Here is a 22,190-nt window from a genome sequence, read left to right on the forward strand (position 1 = left end):
ATTTTTAAGCTTTGTTAGGTGGACCCAAGTAGCATTTAGTCTAGGGGTTATTTTTCTTCACTAGTGAAACAAACTCTTCTGAAAAAACTATTGTTGACCATGTGTGAGCTTTGGAGATTGTTCCCTTGAATCCTCTTGAATGGTTCTTTCTCAGGCCTTAGATAGTTTCTTCACAGATCAGAACTTGGCTGAAGACTTGAGGAGGACCCTCTGCAGACCTGCTAGGCTTGCTCTCTCTGTGCACGTCTTTCCATTCTGATACTTTGCCCTATGAACTCTAGCCACACTGGCCTTTCCAGACTCCCAGCTCTGTCTTCTCAACTCATGGAGACCTACAACCTGGAAACTCTACAGACAGTAAACTGGTATAATCATAAAACTCACCTCATTTATTTCCTGTCTCTCAGGGATCACTACCTCTTATTGCCTGTTGTGTAGTGTGTTGAATACTTTTGTTTCATATATTTTGTCTCTGTTTTTAGTTGTTTCAGATAGAAAGATAAATCTAGCCCTTGTTACTCCATTTTAGCCAGTAATAGGAGTCCTTGCAAAGCTCTTATGATTTCCACAATATGATAGTCTCCATCTCACATAGATCACAGACTGTCAGTGCCTTGAGATGATTGACTCCAACCTCCTATTTTCAGTGAGGCTAACAGACGTGGGGAGATAATGTTGATTGTCCAAATTTTATAGTAAATTTGTGTCAGATGATTAGAGCTCAGGTCTTTAAAATGCCCATAAAAATGATAACCTCAGAATAGAACTTCTTAGAAGGGCAAGAAAATTACTTTTGAAAGACAGTTTTTCTATTAGTAGATATAAAAATTGGGTTATCCTCTTCAATTTGCTGTAAGATTTTCTGTATATATGGAAATTAATTAAAGCTACCTCTGCTTATGTTCTCCATGAACTTGATATATGAATTAAAAATTTAAATAGTGTTAGATAATAAGGAATTCCAGTTATTAAAACCCATTTTATCCTAAGACAGGTAACTAGAACCTATTTTATTTTGTTTCTCCTAGCATTTTTGCTTTGTTTAGTTTTTACAATTGAATTTAATCACTCTTAATGTTTATGTGGTTGATTTCTACAGTTTATAGTTTGTCACTAAGGTTTACTTAAAGGAACTTAACTTTGGAAAGTGAGTAGATCATAACCAGCATCAGGTATGGCAGCTCTCTAATTTAATCATACCTACAAAATTCTGGGTAAATCAGGATTTTAGGGACACATTTGCTGGGAGTGAAATGGAGCCTTATTTCTTTGGCTATAGACTCTAGTGTAGTATCACACATACTTCTAGTCCTCTAGTTGTTCTATGTTCTCCCTTCTTTCTGGGCCTTTACATGCGGTTCCTCTGCGTAGAAAGGCCTTTTTCCTTTCCTCTGGCCTAGCAACTCCTTCAAGTATTATTTTAGGGATCACTTTCTGAAAAGCTGCCTCTGATCCTGTTGAGTAGGCTATGTGCCTCTTCCGCATTTTCTTAATACTCTGTGTGCTCTTCCATTGTATCATTCATCACTCTGTAATGCAATTAACTATTCTAGTCTATAGTGGCTGGGACACAGTCTTGTTCTTGTTCATCTTTGTATCTTCAGTACTAGGCATAATGCTAGTAAGTAGCAAAACTAGGATCTGATTACATATGTTACAACACCAGAGGATCAGTCTTTTTTTTTTATTCTCGAGCAAGCTAATTCCTTTTCTCTGCCCTGGACCCTTAAGGAGACTGTTATATATTTTCAACATTCCAAAAAGTCCAGTAGAAATTGTTAATTTAGCTACCTGTAGCCAGGCTGTGCATGCAAAGTAAAAAACCAGGCTTCTTTGCTTCTGCTTGGAATTGCATCAGGTTAGGTCATACTGATTATCTCATGTTAATCTGAAGTTTCTCTGTGATTCCGTTGATACACTTGCAAGAGTTACACATGAGTCAATGCAATGTAATGGGTAAAGCCCTAAGAAGCAGGGTTAGCAGTTAAAACATTTGGGTTCATCTCTGGCTTGCTTTGTAATTATTAGCAATTTCCTGTTTAAATTACATTGTTGTGATGTAGAGCAAATCCTTCCCTTCTGATGAAAAAGAGGAATTTATAAGTACCAAGAAAAATCTGAGTCATCTCCTTTTTATGTAATAACTCTGCTTTTAAGTTGTCTATAAAACCTTTCTTATACAAAAACCAAAGTATATTGGAGAGTTTTAACCACAATTTGAGTGTTTTTCTTTTCTTTTTTGAAACTGTACATTTTATTGTGGGAACCGCTGGAACAAAACAAGCATGTATGGAAGTCTTGTGACCATGGTCTATAGCTTTCTTATCTCTATATCCCAACACTCAGCACAGGGCCTGGCATATAGTACATGTTCAGGCGACAGTGTTAGTGAAAGAATGAAGGGCTTCCTGGATTCAGTGGCTTTACTGTTACATGTTCTGAGCGTGTGAAGAGATAGAGGACATGCCTCTGTTTTCAAGGTGCGTACAAGATCTGTACGTAAATCGTAGCTAATATTTATTGAGCTTTTAACATATGCCAGGCAGTGTGCTATGTGCTTTACCTACACTATGTCGTTTACTCCTCCTAACTACTCTGTAAGGAAATGGGTATTATCTCCATTTAACAGGTGAGAAAATTGATACTATGAAGTTAATTTACTTATTCAAGATCACCGTCCAAGTTAGTGGATGGATTACTTTTCACAATTCACTGTGAGGCCTCTATCATTCCAGAGCATGTACCCTTAACCACTATATGATGCTAGTCTAGAATTAGCAGACCTGGGTACTAGTCTTATCTCTGCTCTCATTCACTTGAGGCAAGTTTATCCACTTTGCTGATTCTTATCTGTAGAATGAGAATAATGATATCGAGCCTGTTTTAATCTTAATAATGTTATTTTTAAAGTGCTTTTTTAAAAAGTACTTTACTGTGGTTGGACTACTGAGATAATAAGACAGCTGAGTTTTCAAGGAGTTAGGATCTAAACCTTAGTCCCTGTGGTACCAACATCCTTGTTCATAGGTCTGTGTGAAGGTGGTAGCAGAATCTGCAGCCATGGAGGAGATCTCCCAGAGAGAGTTTGTAAAGTAGCAGGAGTAGAGAGGGAAACACAAACCTGAATGAGAAGGAATCCTTCTTACATTTTCCCCATGGATCTTGACGTGCAGTTTTGTTTGTCCCTTTTTCTCTAGAGGTCCGCATTGCTGCTGTAGAGGCGCTCTGCATGCTGGCCCAGTCTTCACCCTCTTTTGCTGAGAAGTGCCTTGATTTCCTGGTTGACATGTTTAATGATGAAATTGAGGAAGTACGTCTACAATCCATACATACCATGAGAAAAATCTCTAACAATATCACCCTTCGAGAAGATCAGCTTGACACTGTCCTGGCTGTGTTAGAGGTGAGTTTGTTATGCATTTCTTCATCAATACCTACTGAGCACCACTTTTTTTTTTTTTTTAAACCAGGCATTGATGATAAAATAGTGTAGAGGCAGCACAGCTCTGCCTTCTCATCATACAACTCCGTGGTGGAGGAGACTGACTATTAAACAGGAAATTAGAATAAAGCTTAGTATTGCTATGATCAGGGAAGGATAGGATGCTCTGGGAATGCAGAGTATCTAACCTGAATTGCCTGTGGTAAGGTTGGGGAGATAGGGAAGAAAGAAGGAATGCTGTAGTGGATACTTGAAGGAGTAGGACTTAATGAGGCATTTTCTTTCTTTTTTTTTTTTTTAATGAAGTATAGCTGACTTACTATATTATATTAGATTCAGGTGTATGAAACATTTTCTTGGGAAGGAGTGGCACTGATAGTAGTAGGGTGGAAGGATACCAAACAGAGGGAGCAGTGTCTAAGGATCCAGAAGTACGAGTGGATATGAAATATTCAAGGAATTGGGAGGAATTCATTGTAATATAACATAGAGTTGAGAGATAGAGGAGGGAAGGGAAGTGGCTATAGATAAGGCAGGAGCTAAATAATGAAGAATTCTTTTCAGCCTTGATTTGATTTAATTCTTCTAGTGAATCATAGATAGCAGGAAGGAATCTTAGGGATCAATTCATTCAACCTTGGAGTTTTCAGAAAAAAGGTAATTTGTCTGAGGTTGTACAGGTAATAAGTGTTTGTGCCAGGATACGAACACAGATTTGCCTCCCAGGCTGTACAACTCTTTGTGGTTCTTCAATTGTTTTTCTAAAGTGTCTGGATTTTATTTGCGAGCTCTGAAGTTTTTCATTTATTTATTTATTTATTTGGCTGCATTGGGTCTTAGTTGCGGTTCACGGGATCTTCGTTGCAGCATGCGGGATCTTTCGTTGCAGCACGTGGGCTTTTCTCTTGTTGTGGCATGCAGGCTCCAGAATGCACGGGCTCAGTAGTTGCAGTGTGCGGGCTTAGGTGCCCTATGGCATGTGGGATCTTAGTTCCCTGACCAGGGATCGAACCCCCATCCCCTGCATTGGAAGGCGGATTCTTAACCACTGGACCACCAGGGAAGTCCCTGAAGTTTTTCAAAATATTAATTAATGAGAGTTGGGCTTTGGTTCTCCACCCCCCCCCCTTTTTTTAGATATTGTGAAAGGGATAGCAATTTGATGTTTACATATTAGCACTTGTTACAGATTTCTGCTACATACGTTAGAAAACAGCTTAGGTGCTTTGATTTTGAAGGTCTTTATCATTCTCTCAGTTGCTTAGCACTTCTCTTAAGATTTTTCCTGAATTATAAATCTTTATAATTTTTTTCACGTATTTTTAAAAATAAATTTATTTATTTATATTTTTGGCTGCGTTGGGTCTTCGTTGCTGTGTGCAGGCTTTCTCTAGTTGCGGCGAGCAGGGGCTACTCTTAGATGTGGTGTGTGGGCTTTTCATTGCAATGGCTTCTTTTATTGTGGAGCACAGGCTCTAGGAGCGTGGGCTCAGTAGTTGTGGCTCGCGGGCTCTAGAGCACAGACTAAATAGTTGGCGGCACATGGGCTTAGTTGCTCTGCGGCATGTGGGATCTTCCCAGACCATGGATCGAACCTGTGTCCCCTGCATTGGCAAGCGGATTCTTAACCACTGCGCCACCAGCTAAGTCCCTCGTATTTTTTCCTAGGAAGATAAGTTTGCATTTTGTGTATTGTTCTCTATGGTTGGTCTCTATGGCCTAGCCCCTTCTTTCCTTTTTAGCTTTCGTTCCCATCATTCCTCACCTTGAACTTTATGCTGTAGTCACTCCGCTAATCATCCTGCTTTTCTTCACCATTTTGCTTTCATTGTAACTTATTCTCCTCTGCCTGCAAAACTGCCACTTTTCATGTAGCACACTTCTGCTTATTCCCAGGATCTGCATTAGGTAATATATCTAGGAAGCCTTCCTTAACTAACTGTACTGCTGAGTGGGCTAAATAGCACTCATCTGTATTTTTGTAACACGCTGTTTATGCTACTGTAGCATTTATCAGTAGGTGTTCTGTTTATTTAATTCTTTATTCCACAAGACTGTGAGCTTCTCAAGGCACCAGTCTTGATTTTTTCATTCTTTAATTCGCAGTGCTTTGTAGCATCTACAAAAGTAGATGCTCAGTAAACGTTAAGTAGCTGAGCTATATCCCAAGGTATAATTTGACATACTTAATTGTTCATAGGGCCATGATAGGCTTATTTGTGAGCAATTTTGTATAAAACTCACAAAGAATTTGTTTAGGTCTAAACTCCTTGACTTGGAGTTCTGTCCATGAATTTTAGACTTATATAAACTCATTGTCTGTTCTTCTACCCTACTGCTCACTGCTCTATATAGTTATTGTGCCACTGTACTTCACTGTGTTGAGATTTAGCTACCTGACCCTTCTAGCCTTAATTTGTCCCTTTGCTCCTTCCTTCCTTCTCTCCTTCCTTCCTTCTTTCCTTTCCTTCCTTTACTTTTTTTTTCTTTCTTTTCTTCCTTTCTTTTACATTGAGCTACTACCTGAATTCAACAAGTGCTATCTATGTACTGGAGGTGTAGTGGTCAAAAACAGATTCCCTGCTCTCATGGGACATATATTCTAAAGACAGGTAGAGTAAACAATCTGATTTCAGAGAATGATAAGTCTTATACAGAAGGTAAATAGTGATGGAGGAATGGGAAGTTTCACTGTAAAGTTAGGGATTAGTAAAAGCCTTTCTATGGAGACAGTGTTTGTGCTGAGTCCTTTTTTTTTTAAATTAATTGATTAATTTTTGGCTGTGTTGGGTCTTCATTGAAGTGCACAGCCTTCTCGTTGAGGTGGCTTCTCTTGTAACAGAGCACGGGCTTTAGGCTCGCAGGCTTCAGTAGTTGTGGCTCACGGGCTCTAGAGCGCAGGCTCAGTAGTTGTGACGCATGGGCTTAGTTGCTCCCCGGCATGTGGGATCTTCCCAGACCAGGGCTTGAACCCGTGTCCCCTGTATTGGCAGGTGGATTCTTAACCACTGCGCCACCAGGGAAGTCCCTGTGCTGAGCCTTTTTTTTTTGGTTCTTGTTTACATGTTTAATCTTAATAAACAGACGAACTTGGCACACTAATCTTCAGGACACAAATAAGGAGCAGGCAACTGGGGCCATGGAACGCAAGTCCACTGGGACAGCTGGTCGACCCGGTCGGTGTCTGGGGCTTATGCTGAGTCTTAAATGACAAAAGGAAGCCAGCCATGTGAAAGTTGGAGGAAGGACCTTCAGGAAGGGGCAATAGCTGGTAGAAAGGCTCTAAGGTATAGGTGAGCTTTGTTTTGGTGTGCTTTCAGAACAGGAGTAAGAAGGCTGGTATAGGTGGAACATAGGAAGTAGAAAAGTGGTATGAGGTGAGGTCTGAGAGGTGGGTAGGGGCAGGTAGAGTACCTTGGAGGCTGTTGTAAGATGTTTGGATTTTATTCTAAGTATTATGAGGTACCACTGGAAAATTTTATGCAGAAGGATAACATAACAATTTACCACTTTCAACATATCTCATTCTTGAAGTTTTCTTGAAGTTCATATCAAATAAATTGACTTTTTCCCTCATTCCTTCATTTAAGGCATAATTATTGAGTACCAAGCCCGTGTGTCTCTTACTGTAGTTTTCACACTTTATCCATTTATGTCAGGTTTAGTATGTTTGTCTTATCTCCCTGATGAGATTGTGAAGTCCTTAAGGAGAGTGACCATGTTGTACCCTTTACTGTATCCTTTCAGGGTTTAATGTGGTGACCTACCCATAGAGGATGCTTAGTAAACATTTCCTAAAACAAATCTACACAGGTTAATTGTATAACTGGGAAGTTCTTAAGAAACACACAGTCAAAATTGTTTTCTTGTTACTTGACAATTGTTTCTCCAGTACATCCATATAGCTTCCTCCTATCAGTGGTGGAGATTTATTCATATGGGAAGCATTATATCTTATTTAAGTCTGCTACATACAGAGCCAGACAAATCCAAATCAACCTGTCATTTCTTCTCTTTGGTCCCTTTTCCCCTTTGTTTGTTTTTATTATTTATTGACCATCTGTTATGTGCCAGGCACTGTGCAAAGGGGGACACAATAGTGAGCAAAAGCCATGGCCCTGCTCTCATGGACCTGAGAATTTAGGTATGAGGTAGACAGACAAATAAGACACAAATGAAGGTGTAATATAAGTTGAAATAAGGAGCTCACGACAGAAAGATGTGAGGTCCCACGGGGGTATATCATAGAGGTACTTGGTCTTCAGGAGTTGAGGGGGTACAGCAATCAGGAAAACCTTCTGAACCTGAGCTCTAAAGGTGGAATAAGGCACTAACTTGGCAGGAAGAGTTGGGAGTGTGAGGTGTAAGGACATTTCAGGCAGAGGAGTCGGAAGTGTAGAAACTGTGGTGGGTGGAAACATGACACAGTTGAGGGACCAAAAGAGGGCCTGACAGTAACAGAGCTAGTGTGTGGTATGAGATTAGGCTGGAGGGGGTGGGTGGGACCAGCTCACGCAGAGCCTTTAGAACAACTAAAAGCTATTAAAGGATTTTAGCAGCCTTGCAATTTTGGACAAATTATTTAATCCTTCTGGTTCTTGGTTTTCTCATCTCTAAAGTGAGGATAATTTCACATATTCTTATGTTTCTTTGAAGAATTAAATGAGAGAATTCATGTCAAGTGCTTCATATGGTAGTAGTTCATAATACAGACATACCTCATTTTACTGTGCTTTGAAGATGTTGCACTTTTTACAAATTGAAGGTTTGTGGAAACCCTGCATGGAGCAAGTCTATCGGTCCTGTTTTTTTTCTTTCCCCCTGCACCCCCAACCTATTGGTGCCATTTTTCCCACAGCTCACTTCATGTCTCTGTGTCACATTTTGGTAATTCTTTCAATATTTCAAACTTTTTCATTATCACTGTATTTGTGATGATGATCTGTGATCAGTGATCTTTGATGTTCCTATTGCAAAAAGATTATGACTTGCTGAGGCTCACTTGATGGTTAGCATTTTTAACAATAAAGTATTTTTAAATTAAGGTATGTATATTGTTTGTTTAGATACAGTGCTATTGCATACTTACTAGACTATAGTGTAGTATAAGCATAACTTCTGTATGTACTGGGAAACCAGAAAATTTATGACCTGCTTTATTGTAATATTCGCTTTGTCGTGGTAGTCTGGAACCAAACTTGCAGTGTCTCTCAGGTATGCCTCAGAAAGTCATTCAAGAAACATTTACTGATTTTTCCTGAGCCAGGTTCTGTACTAGGTTCTGAGGATGTTGATATGGACAGTCCTCTTGCCTCTTAGTTGCTCAGTTTTATAGAGAAGACAGCAATATAAACCATAATTACAAGATCATATCAAAAGTAAGGTAAGGGGTGACATTCTCACCAGAAGGATAACATATGACCTCAGGTAAAGGCTGGGGACGTGGGGTGTGAAATGGCACGGCCTGGACATCCCTGTCCTTCTCGCTCACATGTGGCTGTGAGGGAGAAGGGGTGGGAGGTGAAACAGGAGAGGTCAGTAGGGAACCAATTGTAAAGGGCCTGTGTGCTATGCTGAGGAGCCTCAGTGTTGTCCTGGGGTGGCTGGAAGCCAAATGAGGTTACTAAATGGGGGGATGACATGGTCAGATGTGTTTATTGAGAAGTGGGCCCCCTTAATTGTATAGGGTAAAGAAATGAGAGAATTGCAGGATAAAAGAGGGTGCCTGGAGAATAAAGAAGGCATGTCTCCAACTGAGCTTCAAGGAAGAGTCCTCTGATTCTTAGATTTTGTTATGTAGTTATGGATGTGTTTTTTAAATTTTTTAGTTTGATTTCTTTCATGTATTAAGTAAAACTTAAAAGTATAAAACTTTTAGGAGAAATATTTGTGACCTTGTCTTAGACAAAGATTTCTTAGATATGACACCAAAAACTTAATCTATGAAAGAAATAACTAGATAAACTGGACTTATCAAATAAAAAAAATTATTCAAAGAGACACTTGTAAGAAATTTTAAAGATAGCACAACAATGTGAATATACTTAGTGCCATAGAACTGTACACTTAAAATGTACATTTACTTAAAGTGGTAAATTTTATGTTATATATATTTGACCACAGTAAAGAGATAATGGGACCAAATCAAAAACATATAGTGGCTTTGATATGTAAACTGTACCCAAAAAAGGGAGGGGGTAGATTTGGATACAGAAATGCACATAGAGGGAAGACAATGTGAAGACACAGAGAGAATGCCATGTACAAGGCCATGCAAGGAATGTAAGGTTACCACAAACTAGGAGGGGGGTTATGGAATAGATTCTGTGTCGCAGGCCTCAGAAGGAACCGACTCTGCTGACATCTTGATTTTTGGACGTCAAGCCTCTAAAGCTCAGACAATAAATTTCTGTTTTTCTAAGCCAAAAAAAAATTTTTTTTTGAAAAGACATACCACAGACTAGGAGAAAATATTTGCAAAACACACATCTGATAAAGAATATAGTAAAAATTCTCAGGGAATTCCCTGGCAGTCCAATGGTTGGGACTCCTCAATTACACTGCCAAGGGGCTGGGTTTAATTCTTGGTGGGGGAACTAAGATCCCACAAGCCATGCGGCACGGCCAAAAAAAATAGAAAAATGAAAAGAATATGTATTCAATAATAAGAAAGTACACCACCCAATTAAAAAATGAGCAAAAGATTTGAACAGACACTTAAGCAAAGAAGATAGCAGTGGCAAATAATAAATAAGCATGTGAAAATGTGCTTAACATCATTAGTCATTAGAGAAATGCAGATTAAAACAATAGTGAGGGGATTCCCTGGCAGTCCAGTGGTTAGGTCTCTGGACTTTCACTGCTGAGGGCCCGGGTTCAGTCCCTGTTCAGGGAACTAAGATCCTGCAAGCTGTACCGCGTGGCCAAGAAAACCCAAAAAAGACAAAACAATAGTGAGAAATTACAACAACTCATCTGTTAGAATGGGTAAAAACAAACAAACAAAAAAACAAAAGAAACCCTGACAATATCAAGTGCTGTGAACATGGGGAACAACTGGCACTTTTCATATACTGCTGATGGAAATGCAAAATGGTAGAGCCATTTTGGAAACTACTGTGACAGCGTCTTATAAAATTAAATATAGGGCTTCCCTGGTGGCGCAGTGGTTGGGAGTCCGCCTGCCGATGCAGGGGACGTGGGTTCGTGCCCCGGTCCGGGAAGATCGCACATGCCGCGGAGCGGCTGGGCCTGTGAGCCATGGCCGCTGAGCCTGCGTGTCCAGAGCCTGTGCTCTGCAGTGGGAGAGGCCACAACAGTGAGAGGCCCACGTACCGCAAAAAAAAAAAAAAAATAAAAAAATTAAATATACACTTAACATATGACCCCACAGTCCCGCTCTCAAGTATTTACTAAAGAAAACTGAAAACTCATGTTCACACAAAGACCTGTATGCAAATGTTTATTGCAGCTTTATTTATAATAGTCCCAAACTGGAAACAACACAAAATCCTTCAGTTGGTGAATGGATAAATTAACTACGGTACATCTATACAATGGATTACTACTCAGTAATAAAAAGGAATAGCTGCTGATACACATAACAACATGGATGAATGAATGTCAGATGCATTACGCTAAGTGAAAGTAGCCAGACACAAGAAGCAGCATACTCTGTGATTTCATTTATATGACATTTTGGAAAAGACAAAACTGTAGCAGAAAATGCATCAGTGGTTGTCAGAGGCTGGGGGTGAGAGGTGGACTACCAAGGGACACGAGGGAAGTGTTTGGGTGATGCAAGTGTTTTATATCTTGATTATCATGGTGGTTACATAACTATATGCATTTGTTAAACTCATGGAAGTGTACACTAAAAAGGATGAATTTTACAGAATGTAAATTATATGTCAGTAAACCTGACCTTTTTTTTTTTTGCCAAGCCACGTGGCTTGTGGGATCTTAATTCTCTAACCAGGGATTGAACGCAGGCCCTCAGCAGTGAGAGCATGGAGTCCTAACCACTGGACTTCCAGGGAATTCTCAAACCTGACTTTTAAAAAAATGCTTTGGAGATCCCATTTCCCACTAAAAGGAACCAAAATTCCAAAGAGAAATGGCTGATTCCAAGTGTGGTGTAGGAAATGTAACAAGATGACCTTGTACTGTCTTTTTCATACAGAAAGCGAACATTAGCTATCAAAGACCTCTAGGCTTATATCAAAAAGACCCAGGAGATAACTTAAATAGACTCACACAGGCCAAAGGTGAAACATATCTTTAAGGATTACAACTGCAAATATGTTGAAACCCATGATTTTATAATAATTCAAAAACAAAACACTGCATTAGTCACCTTTAGAAGATGCTTAGTAATCAACTCATTATTTTGAAAACTGGTAAATTAAGGAATCAAGCTTTTATCCTTCCTTTTCCTATACAGATGGAACTTCAAGACAACCAGCTAGTTGATAAGGGGAAGTTTTTCTTTGTAGAAGTATTCCAGTTGATGAATGAAGAAGAATGATAGAATTTATATATCATTGTTTTACAACTTTAATGAATTACTAGATCTAGGCAGTGATCTTCAGTGGTTACTAATATCACAAAAAGAAAAATATAGTTACTGAGGGAGGTACACAGTACTACCTGTGAAGTGGTCTTATAAAAAAATTGAACCTGAATGTGATTAAGCCTCTAAATCAAACTACCATCTCAGGATATACAGGGGAGAAATTGCAAGGGGAAAAAAAAGTGAGATGTAAAGAGATTTTACGTATTAAAAGATACTTAAGGGACATATTACCCAATTGCAATGTGCGGACGTTCTTGGAGCCTGATTAGAACAAATAAAAACTTTTTGAGTCAGGGAAATTTTATTATGGAGTGGATATTTGCTATTAAAGAATTATTAAAATTTTAGGCATGATATTGCTTTTGTGGGTTTTTAAAAAAAATAATCATTTTTAAAAAGAGGTATTCTGGAAATATTTACCAACAAAATGCTATGATTTCTCTGATTGGTTTCAAAGTAATCTGGGAGGAGTGGGTAAAAGTATAGATGAAGCAAGATTGGCTATGAGTTAATTGTTGAAACTGGGGAACTATCTCTACTTTTACACATGTTTCAAATTGTCTATATTAAAAAGTTTTAAAGAACTGGCAAAAAGTGCTATGGAGATATCAAATAAGAGTAAAACTGATATGTTTTCATTTACATTAGCATTAAGAAGTTGTTGGTGAGCTTTTCTAATCATTTTAGTGAGGTTGAGCAGAAAGTGTTGGGGAGGGAAGAGGCCACTCTCTGACATCATCTGGTACCTACTCTCTTTTTGTTTACTCTGCTGTAGCCACACTGCTATTTTTCAACATGCTTTCACATCATGGCCTTTATGTTTGCTGTTCCCTTTGATTATGCCATGTAAAATACCCCACCTATCCTAGCACTCTTTTTTTTTTTTTTTTTTTTTTTTCTTTTTGCGGTATGCGGGCCTCTCACTGTTGTGGCCTCTCCCGTTGCGGAGCACAGGCTCCGGATGCGCAGGCCCAGCGGCCATGGCTCACGGGCCCAGCCGCTCCGCGGCATATGGGATCCTCCCAGACCGGGGCACGAACCCGTATCCCCTGCATCGGCAGGCGGACTCTCAACCACTGCGCCACCAGGGAGGCCCCTATCCTAGCACTCTTAACCTTAACCTGCTTTATAGTTTCTCATATCTCACCTATATATTTAGTTATTCATTTTTGTCTTTTCACTAAAAGGAAACTCCTGAGAGCAGGGGTTCAATTTTAGTTACTGCTGTATCCCTAGCACTTGGTACATAGTAGGTGCTGATAAATGTTGACTGTTTAATAAGTGTTCAGTAAATGTTGAGTGTACAGATTAATGAATGAACAAATGAATGAATTCTTCGAATATCATTTCAAATTTTTCCTCCTCTGTGAAGACTGGCCCCTCCCCTTCCTGAAAATTGAGAAGTTCTTTACCCTGCACTCCCACTTTAACTTGTATCCTCCTCCATAATAACTAATCCATAGTGACTGCTATTATTATTAATACCTTTTTCTTTTTTTAAGGATTCATCCAGAGATATTAGAGAGGCTCTTCATGAACTCTTATGTTGCACTAATGTTTCAACGAAAGAAGGGATTCATCTTGCGCTGGTGGAGCTGCTGAAAAATTTAACCAAGTACCCTACTGATAGGGACTCCATATGGAAGTAAGGATTTTTTTTGCTCATTTGTTCGCTGAGTCTGATAATATGGTAAATGTACAATGTTGACATTATTTAGTGGATCATCATAGATTGGGGTATGGCCTTCAATTTTGTCTTCAACTTAGAAACCTGATTCAACATAACTATACTCTCAAGAGTCTGGTTCCTAAATTGAATATCACATTTTAGGTTATTCATTTGTCCATCCATCCACCTAGCAAATATTATGTGCCTGCTGTGTGCTTACTGTGTGCCAAGCCCTGTGGTAAGTTTTGGAGGTACAGAGATGAGTCGATTAGATTTCCTTTTCCTCTTATATAGTGTTAGTCACTCTTTGTCTATTGCCATCATTGTAGAGATTAGAGCGAGGGTGAGTATTTGGTCTTCAGATGGAAAATCACAATCATATTTTCCCGATTACCTCTAGCTTTACTGGCTAGAGTCAAGCTTAACACTGTTCATGAATTGCTGTTTGAGGAGCTCCTTGCATACATTTCATATAAACTGTGCGTTGTTGTACTCCACATATTTCAGTGAGCTTATGTGATGAGACCACTGCAAATACATGGTTTATTTATTTTAAAAAATTGTTATTAAAAGTCGAAAAACTGTGGGTCACATCAGGTGCTTGGAAGACATCGTAAGAACTAAAAATGCCAGGGAATCTTGCTCTAGGTAACATTTTCGATACCTGGTTTTCTGTTTTGCCATTTCTTCATGTTTGTTCAGTCCAATTCAGCTCAATTCATTGTACATTTATTGAGTGTCTTCAAGGAGCACTCAGTCATTTGGGATGTGGAGATACAATGTCCCCTGAGGCACAGTGAGTAAATGGGCTGAGAGAGGTCAGAAAACTAGTGAATTAAGTTCTTTAAGACAGAACTGGAGAAAAGTGTACTTTCCTAACAGTATCAAGTGTTTTAAATGTGATGCCTTTCATGCCCCATATAGCCATCAGTTTGTTCATGGGGTTTGTTTTCTCTCTTTTGCTTATCTTCGTATTCTCCAGTCCTTGGTGAAGTCTCATCTTCTTTGTGCAACTTTCTCTGATCATAGTGATCCCTTCTACCTTTGACAGGTAGAAAGCAGGGTATCATTCATTTGATAGTTCATTACCTTATAATGTTAGTCATCTTTGCCTCAGTTAGATTATAAACTCAGTGAGAACATTAAATTAAGGTTTATATTTATTTTCAATTCAACACAACTTCTACACCAGGACTTACTTAAAAATAACCAAAAAAGCATAAATACCAGCACACATGTAGTTCTTTATAACTTATAAAGGGTCTTCATGTAGTCATAGTAGTTAACTAATAGCCAATTAATAATAGCTAACTAATAGTTAATTGAGTTCTTATTATATAATGGCAGATACCTTGCTAAGTACTTTTCATTCATTATCTCATTTAATCCTTATAGCAATTGTATGAAGTAATTATATTTAATCTCATTTGTAGGTAAAAATATATCTGCTCAAGGCCACAGAGTTATTAAGTTTCCTGTTTCAGATCAGATTTCTTCTGATTCTAGAACTTCACCCAGGATATCAGTTAGAATGCTTTTGTCTACAAGTAACAGAAAATCTGATTAAAAGTGGCTTAAACAGTAAGGTCTAATTTTTTTGCATAACAAGAAGTCAGAAAGTTGATTTCAGGATTGGTCATTCAACAGCTTAACAGGGCTAGTACTCTGGTTGACTTCTTTGCAATTCTCTTGGCTTTCTCCTCATGGTTGCAATATGGCTACCTCATAAGACAATATCTTAAGACAGAAAGAAAAGGACATTCCCTCCATGCACTTCTCTTTTTTTAAAATTTTATTGAAGTATAGTTGATTTACAATGTTGTGTTAATTTCTGCTGTACAGCCAAGTGATTCAGTTATACATATATGTATATTATTTTTCATTTTCTTTCCCATTATGGTTTATCACAGGGTATTGAATATAGTTCCCTGTGCTATACAATAGGACCTTGTTTATCCATCCTATATATAATAGTTTGCATTTGCTAATCCCAAACTCCCAATACTTCCCTCCCCCACCCCCCTTCCCAACCACAAATCTGTTCTCTGTATCTGTGAGTCTGTTTCCGTTTCATAGATATGTTCATTTGTATGCACTTCATTTGATAAGGAAAACATTCCTGAGAAGCTCCCCAGCAGACTTCCCCTCTTGTTCCATTGACCAGAACTGGGTTACTTGACTACCTGCAAAGCAGTCTCTGTAAAATGGACTTGGGATTGCCATGATGAGTTTAGACCAGTTGTGGTTGAGCCCTTGGGCTAGGCCTACCTTCATTGAGCACTTTGCTACTTACCTGATACCTGAGTAAAATCAGGGTTCTCTTGGCAAGGAAGCTGGGGGAAATGGTTGTTAGTTAAATAACCTGTAGTAATATCTGTCATATCAGCTCTTCTATCTTCATAATAACCAAGTTTTTAGATGAATTAACTTGAGTTCCGGAATAATTGAATGACTTGTCTGAAGTCATAGAGGTAACAAAAGTAGATCGTTGAGAATTTGTAATTCTGAGTCAGGTTTTCTGATTCCAATTACCAGTACTTTTTTAAAAAGAAGTTTGCTTGTTTCTCATTTTGCTTGTTTCAGATGCTTGAAGTTTCTGGGAAGTCGGCATCCAACACTGGTGCTTCCCTTGGTGCCTGAGCTCCTGAGCACCCACCCGTTTTTTGACACAGCTGAACCAGACATGGATGATCCAGCTTGTATCCTCTGCTGATTTAGCAGGGAATTTTGGCATCTTTTTCTGCAGTATAGCTTGGATGGTCTGAGGGTTTTGTTTTGTTTTGATGTTATTTTTCTTTCTCATTTCTTTTAGTTAAAAGTATATCCTGAGGGAGCCTAATGATTATTTTCCTCAGCTTTTATTCTTATATTCACAGTAATTCAACTTTGCCATTTAATACTAATACTAATTTTTAACCATTTATTGAGCATCTACTATATTCCACATACTGTTTAAATGCTTCATACATTTTTATCACTGATCTGCAAACAACCCTGGAAGGAGGTATTATTTCCTGCTTACAGATGAGGAACTGAGGCTCAGAGAGGCTAAGTAACTCTCTAAGCAGCAAATCTGGGATTCAAAGCCAGACAGACATCTTTGGTTTTAAAGCCTGTGGACTTTTCCCTATTATGTCTTATTCCATGCTTAATTTGATCTGCAGCCTGAAGGAGGGGATGGGCTGAGCTAGGCTGCATGATTACTCTAGCTCTGATACAAGTTCAGGGGGGTTGTGATAGCTTTTGGCAGCATGCCATGCCGTCGGGTTGTTTTCCAGTAATGGGAATACATTTACATCAGTACATCCATACTCTCCCATGGTTCTTTTCACTCTATAGCACGTCCTTGGTGAGGTTTAGGGGGGTATTTATTGAGATACAGGGATCAGCCAGATAACTGGCTTTTGTGATGACCATTGTATTCTCTCTTAATTCTTTTTTTTAAATTTTCACAGGGCATTTGGAGAATTTTTTAAAAGATCTGTGTAATTGATGTACTAACCAATGCCTGACTCTGTGTTTACATCTAAAAAAGGCACATCCCTGACCTTACCTCTAAAGGTGCAATACTATGACTATTTGAAATTCAGCTCATCAGAGAGAGACTTGTGGGCTAGGTGTTATTACCAATCACACAGGACATATTAAAGTGCCCTGAAATCTGAAGCCCCTTTCATGTTAAAAAAAAATACTAAACATTTTTGGAAGCCTAATGTTAAGATATTTTTCTGGGTAGTTGGAGAATTGTGTTATTTAAGAAATATGTTTGGCTGTGAATAACAGAGATTGCCCCAAATGTATCTTAAATGTTAATTACAGTTTTTTTTTTTTTTCCTCAATGTAAAAGAAGTCTGGAGGTAAGCAGTCTGGTATAGTAGTTACACATTATTCTTGGTGATCTAGGCTCCTTCCATTTTTCTGTTCTGCCATTTTCAGTTGTCCAAAATTACTGCTAGAGCTCCAGTCATCAGGTCCAGGTTCTAGGCAGGAAGTTAGAGGATATTTGGAATAAAATCAATATTCTATTAGTAAGGAAAAAGGGAACAATGGATACTGGGTAGGCAAATAGCACACTCTGCCATAGAGATATATACAGAAGATTGGAAGGTATGTTTATCTTGTATTTTTAATTTCTGTTTTTCCCTGTTACAAAATTAATATACATAGAAAGGAAACTTTTAAAAGTAGAAAGAGGAAATTTCATATGTAACACCCAGAGTCTTAATAGCCAATGTAATTGACTTAATATTTTAGTGTGTTTCATCCTCCCTTTTTAAAAGCTTGGGTTTGGGATTTTGCTGTCATTTTATTTTTTAACATTTTATTTCATCAACAAACATTTGATGATAGATAGCTGCTGTCATATTGCCTATACATTTTAGAGTCTGCTTTTTTCACTTATGACAAAATGCTTTTGATACAATATTAAAAATCTTTTATAAAGATAATTTTTAACGATTGTGTAATACTCCATCAAGTAGGTGAAACACAAGTTATTTAATCATTCTCCTGGTTTTGGACATTTAGGTTGTTACTGATTATTTGCTACTGTAAATGATTCTCTGCTATTTGATTTTGAGATGTGGAATTACTCAACATTGATAAGACTCCTATCTAGTACCAAATTATTATTCCAAGGGATTGTGCCAGTATATACTTTAGTAGGCATTGTTCCAGAAGTTCCTATTTGTTTGTATTCTTGGCAGCAGGCATTATTTTAAAAAACCTTTCTTTGGTAATTGGAGGGGTAATTGGGGTAATTTGGAGTGAGGTAATGTATCTCTTTGACTTTGCATTTCTTTGTTAGAAAATTGTAGTCATTTAACAGGAATTTGGGGGGTTAGAAGTAGAGGCACCAATTCTGGCCAAGCTCAACCTTTTATACCTCCAAGTTTACTTAACCCACTTATTTATCAGACATTGCAGTTTTGGTTCTTATTTTCAATGCTGCTAAAACCTGTCCAACCATGCCTGCATTGTTCTCAGATCATACCTTCAGACACTATGCCTACCTCCGAGACAGTCTTTCTCATCTTGTTCCTGCCTTGAGGGTATGTTGAAAACATCTTTCGTCCTTGTTTTTGGTTTTTTGATTTTTAGTCCCGTGTGGTTGTTAAGTAGCAGAAAGCAGACTGTATATTCTCTGAAAACACATTCATTCATTCTCTTTCTCTCTTTGGCTTTCTTCTATTGTTTTGTACTTTTCTCTGAATCTTTTTTTGTTTTTTAATAAATTTATTTATTTTTGGCTGCTTTGGGTCTTTGTTGCTCTGTGTGGGCTTTCTCTAGTTGCAGAGAGTGGGGGCTACTCTTCGTTGCGGTGTGCGGGCTTCTTATTGCGGTGGCTTCTTTTGTTGCAGAGCACAGGCTCTAGGCACGCGGGCTTCAGTAGTTGTGGCACACAGGCTCAGTAGTTGTGGCTCTCAGGCTCTAGAGCACAGGCTCAGTAGTCGTGGCTCACGGGCTCGAGTGCAGGCTCAGTAGTCATGGCGCATGGGCTTAGTTCCTCTGTGGCATGTGGGATCCTCCTGGACCAGGGCTCGAACCTGTGTCCCCTGCATTGGCAGGCGGATTCTTAACCACTGTGCCACCAGGGAAGTCCCTGCTCTGAATCTTTTAAGAAGATTCATTTTTTAAATGTTGCTGGGTCTAGGGGCAGGACAGGAATAAAGGCGCAGACATAGAGAATGGACTTGAGGACATGGGGAGGGGGAAGGGTAAGCTGGGACGAAGTGAGACAGTGTCATGGACATATATACACTACCAAACGTAAAATAAGTAGCTAGTGGGACGCAGCCACGTAGCACAGGGAGATCAGTTCGGTGCTTTGTGACCACCTAGAGGGGTGGGACAGGGAGGGTGGGAGGGAGATGCAAGAGGGAGGAGATTTGGGGATATATGTATATGTATAGCTGATTCACTTTTTTATAAAGCAGAAACTAGCATACCATTGTAAAGCAATTATACTCCAATAAAGATGTTAAAAAAAATGTCCCTGGGTTATTGATTATGTTATATTAGTCAAGAAGAAGAAATCTGGAACAACATATTTTAAATCAAGGATAAGATTGTGTTATATCTTAATAATTACATAAAGCTATGATTCTCAGCAAGTTTTTTTTTTTGGTTGCGGATCTTAGTTGCAGCAGGCAGGCTTCTTAGTTGCGGCATGTGTGTGGGATCTAGCTCCCTGACCAGGGATCAAACCCAGAGCCCCTGCATTGGGAGCGCAGAGTGTTATCCACTGCACCACCAGGGAACTCCCAAGTTTATTTTTTAATAATAAACTCTTTATTTTTAAACCGAGAGATATAGAAAGAAAAAAATTTTAATGAACCATAACGGTAATAATAGCAAACACTTACTGAATGCTGTGTGCAGGCACTTTTCTAAGCTCTTTATCTGTATTTACTCATCCCTGCTTAAGTAACTCTAAATGACTTTATTTAGAATAATATATGTACATGGTTAGAAAATCTAAACTATATAGAAGATACAAAGTTAAAGTAAAATCCTTTTTGCTCTCCCTTCCTCATCCCTTTCTTGAAAGGTAGCCACTTTTAACAGTAAGAACAAGGATTATAATTATCATCATAAAAAACATTTTCACAACATGCTATATAAACTTATTTGGGAATAAATCATCACTCTTCTATGAAGTGAATGATCAAATAAAGGTTAAAAATAAATGTGACTACAGATTAATTTTTGTCCTATTTCTGTGGTTAGCCCATTTATTTCAGTAAGCAATAGAAAATAATGTTATACCATTCTCTTTTTTTCTCCTTGCAGCTGTGGCTATATTCGGTAGACCATGTTCGTTTTCTCTCTTTCTTTCCCTTTCTCCCACTTAAGCTGAGGAAGGAGAAAAAGGTTGTTTACAGAATTATCTAGCTTTTTTTCCCCATTTCTTTGTTTGGTTCCCATTTTTTTCCTGGTTTCTTCATGTTACCAAAAACTGAGCCACAGAAGTTGTTCTTTTTTATTTTAAGCCACAGAATTTGATGGCACTGTAACCCCACTGTGTTTGCTTAGTTACCAGGTAGAAAACTACTGTCATCAGCTCTTTCTCCCAATATCATGCCTCATGAGGATCCTTCCCATCAGTTCCTGCAGCAGAGCCTTGAAAGGGTATACAGTCTTCAACACCTGGACCCTCAAGGAACTCAGGAGCTGCTAGAGTTCACCATCAGGTGAGGTGATTGGTCATCCCTTTCCTTTGACAAAGTTAACGTTGTTATGCTTGGCTTGATCCTTTTGATTTCTAATGTTGGTTATAGGCTAGTTTTTCTGACTGTGTTGACATGATTTTATGATGTTTTTATTTGGATTAGATTGTGGTTTAAGCATATTACAAAGAAAGCTTTGTGTTCATGACAAGACTGATGATTAGTACAAAACTAGAAAGAGTTACAAAGAAGCTGTTTTCAATTCTTACCTTATATTAGTTAGGGTAACAGAAAATGCAACTAGCAGTGGCTTAAACAGGATAAAAGTTTAATTGTTTCTCATAGGCGGACAGAGCTGAGATGGCTGATGACCTAGACTCATTCTTTCTTATTTCTCCATCTTCTGCATCAAGTGGCCTTTGCCTGAAGATCCAAACTGTAACTATCCCCTTTGTAATCCAGCCTCTAGGAAAAAGGAAAGAGCAAAAGGGCATCATTTCTATAACCACTCCCTGTTAAAGACATTTCCCCAAAGTTGCATGTTCTAATTTTACTTGTGTCCCATTGACTAGAACTTAAGTCACATGGCTATATCTAGCTGTAAGGAGCTAGGAAAGGTAGTGTTTGTTCTGGGTGACCAATGCTTAGTTAACACTTAGTGACTCTGTTACTAAGGAAGAAGGGAAGGATATTGAGAACAATCAACTGACTCTGCCAGGCCCTATTAGTATGTCCTGAATGATTTGAAAAGAAATGAAACCCATTTGCCTTTATTTTTTTTAATTTTTTTTTTTTGTGTGTGTGTGGTACGCGGGCCTCTCACTGTTGTGGCCTCCCTCGCTGTGGAGCACAGGCTCCAGACGCGCAGGCTCAGCGGCCATGGCTCACAGGCCCAGCCGCTCTGCGGCACATGGGATCCTTCTAGACCGGCGCACGAACCTGTGTCCCCTGCATTGGCAGGCGGACTCCCAACCACTGCGCCACCAGGGAAGCCCTATTTTTTTTTTTAATTTTTAAAATAAATTTATTTATTTATTTTTGGCTGCGTTGGGTCTTCGTTGCTGCGCGCAGGCTTTCTCTAGTTGCAGGGAGTGGGGTCTACTCTTCGTTGCGGTGCATGGGCTTCTCATTGCAGTGGCTTCTCCTGTTGCGGAGCACGGACTCTAGGCACGTGGGTTTCAGTAGTTGTGGTGCATGGACTTAGTTGCTCCACAACATGTGGGATCTTTCCGGACCAGGGCTCGAACCCGTGTCCCCTGCCTTGGCAGGAGGATTCTTGACCACTGCGCCACCAGGGAAGCCCCTCATTTGCCTTTAGCAAAGACAGTATCTGTC

At 39.0% G+C, this 22,190-nt stretch overlaps 1 protein-coding gene across 3 annotated transcripts in view; it reads left to right on the forward strand.

Moving 5' to 3' along the window:
* Window positions 1-22,190, forward strand: part of INTS4 (integrator complex subunit 4) — a 123,757-nt gene that overhangs the window by 63,030 nt on the left and 38,537 nt on the right. For all 3 annotated transcript variants that reach the window (XM_060105020.1, XM_060105023.1, XM_060105021.1), the window contains 5 exons: window positions 3,198-3,403; window positions 13,520-13,662; window positions 16,270-16,385; window positions 18,604-18,737; window positions 20,722-20,879. In XM_060105020.1, the coding sequence (XP_059961003.1) occupies window positions 3,198-3,403; window positions 13,520-13,662; window positions 16,270-16,385; window positions 18,604-18,737; window positions 20,722-20,879 (757 nt within the window). The remainder of the gene's footprint in view (window positions 1-3,197; window positions 3,404-13,519; window positions 13,663-16,269; window positions 16,386-18,603; window positions 18,738-20,721; window positions 20,880-22,190) is intronic.

This window comes from Mesoplodon densirostris, chromosome 7 (genome assembly GCF_025265405.1).
Source record: "Mesoplodon densirostris isolate mMesDen1 chromosome 7, mMesDen1 primary haplotype, whole genome shotgun sequence".
In the NCBI taxonomy this organism is placed as follows: Eukaryota; Metazoa; Chordata; class Mammalia; order Artiodactyla; family Ziphiidae; genus Mesoplodon; species Mesoplodon densirostris.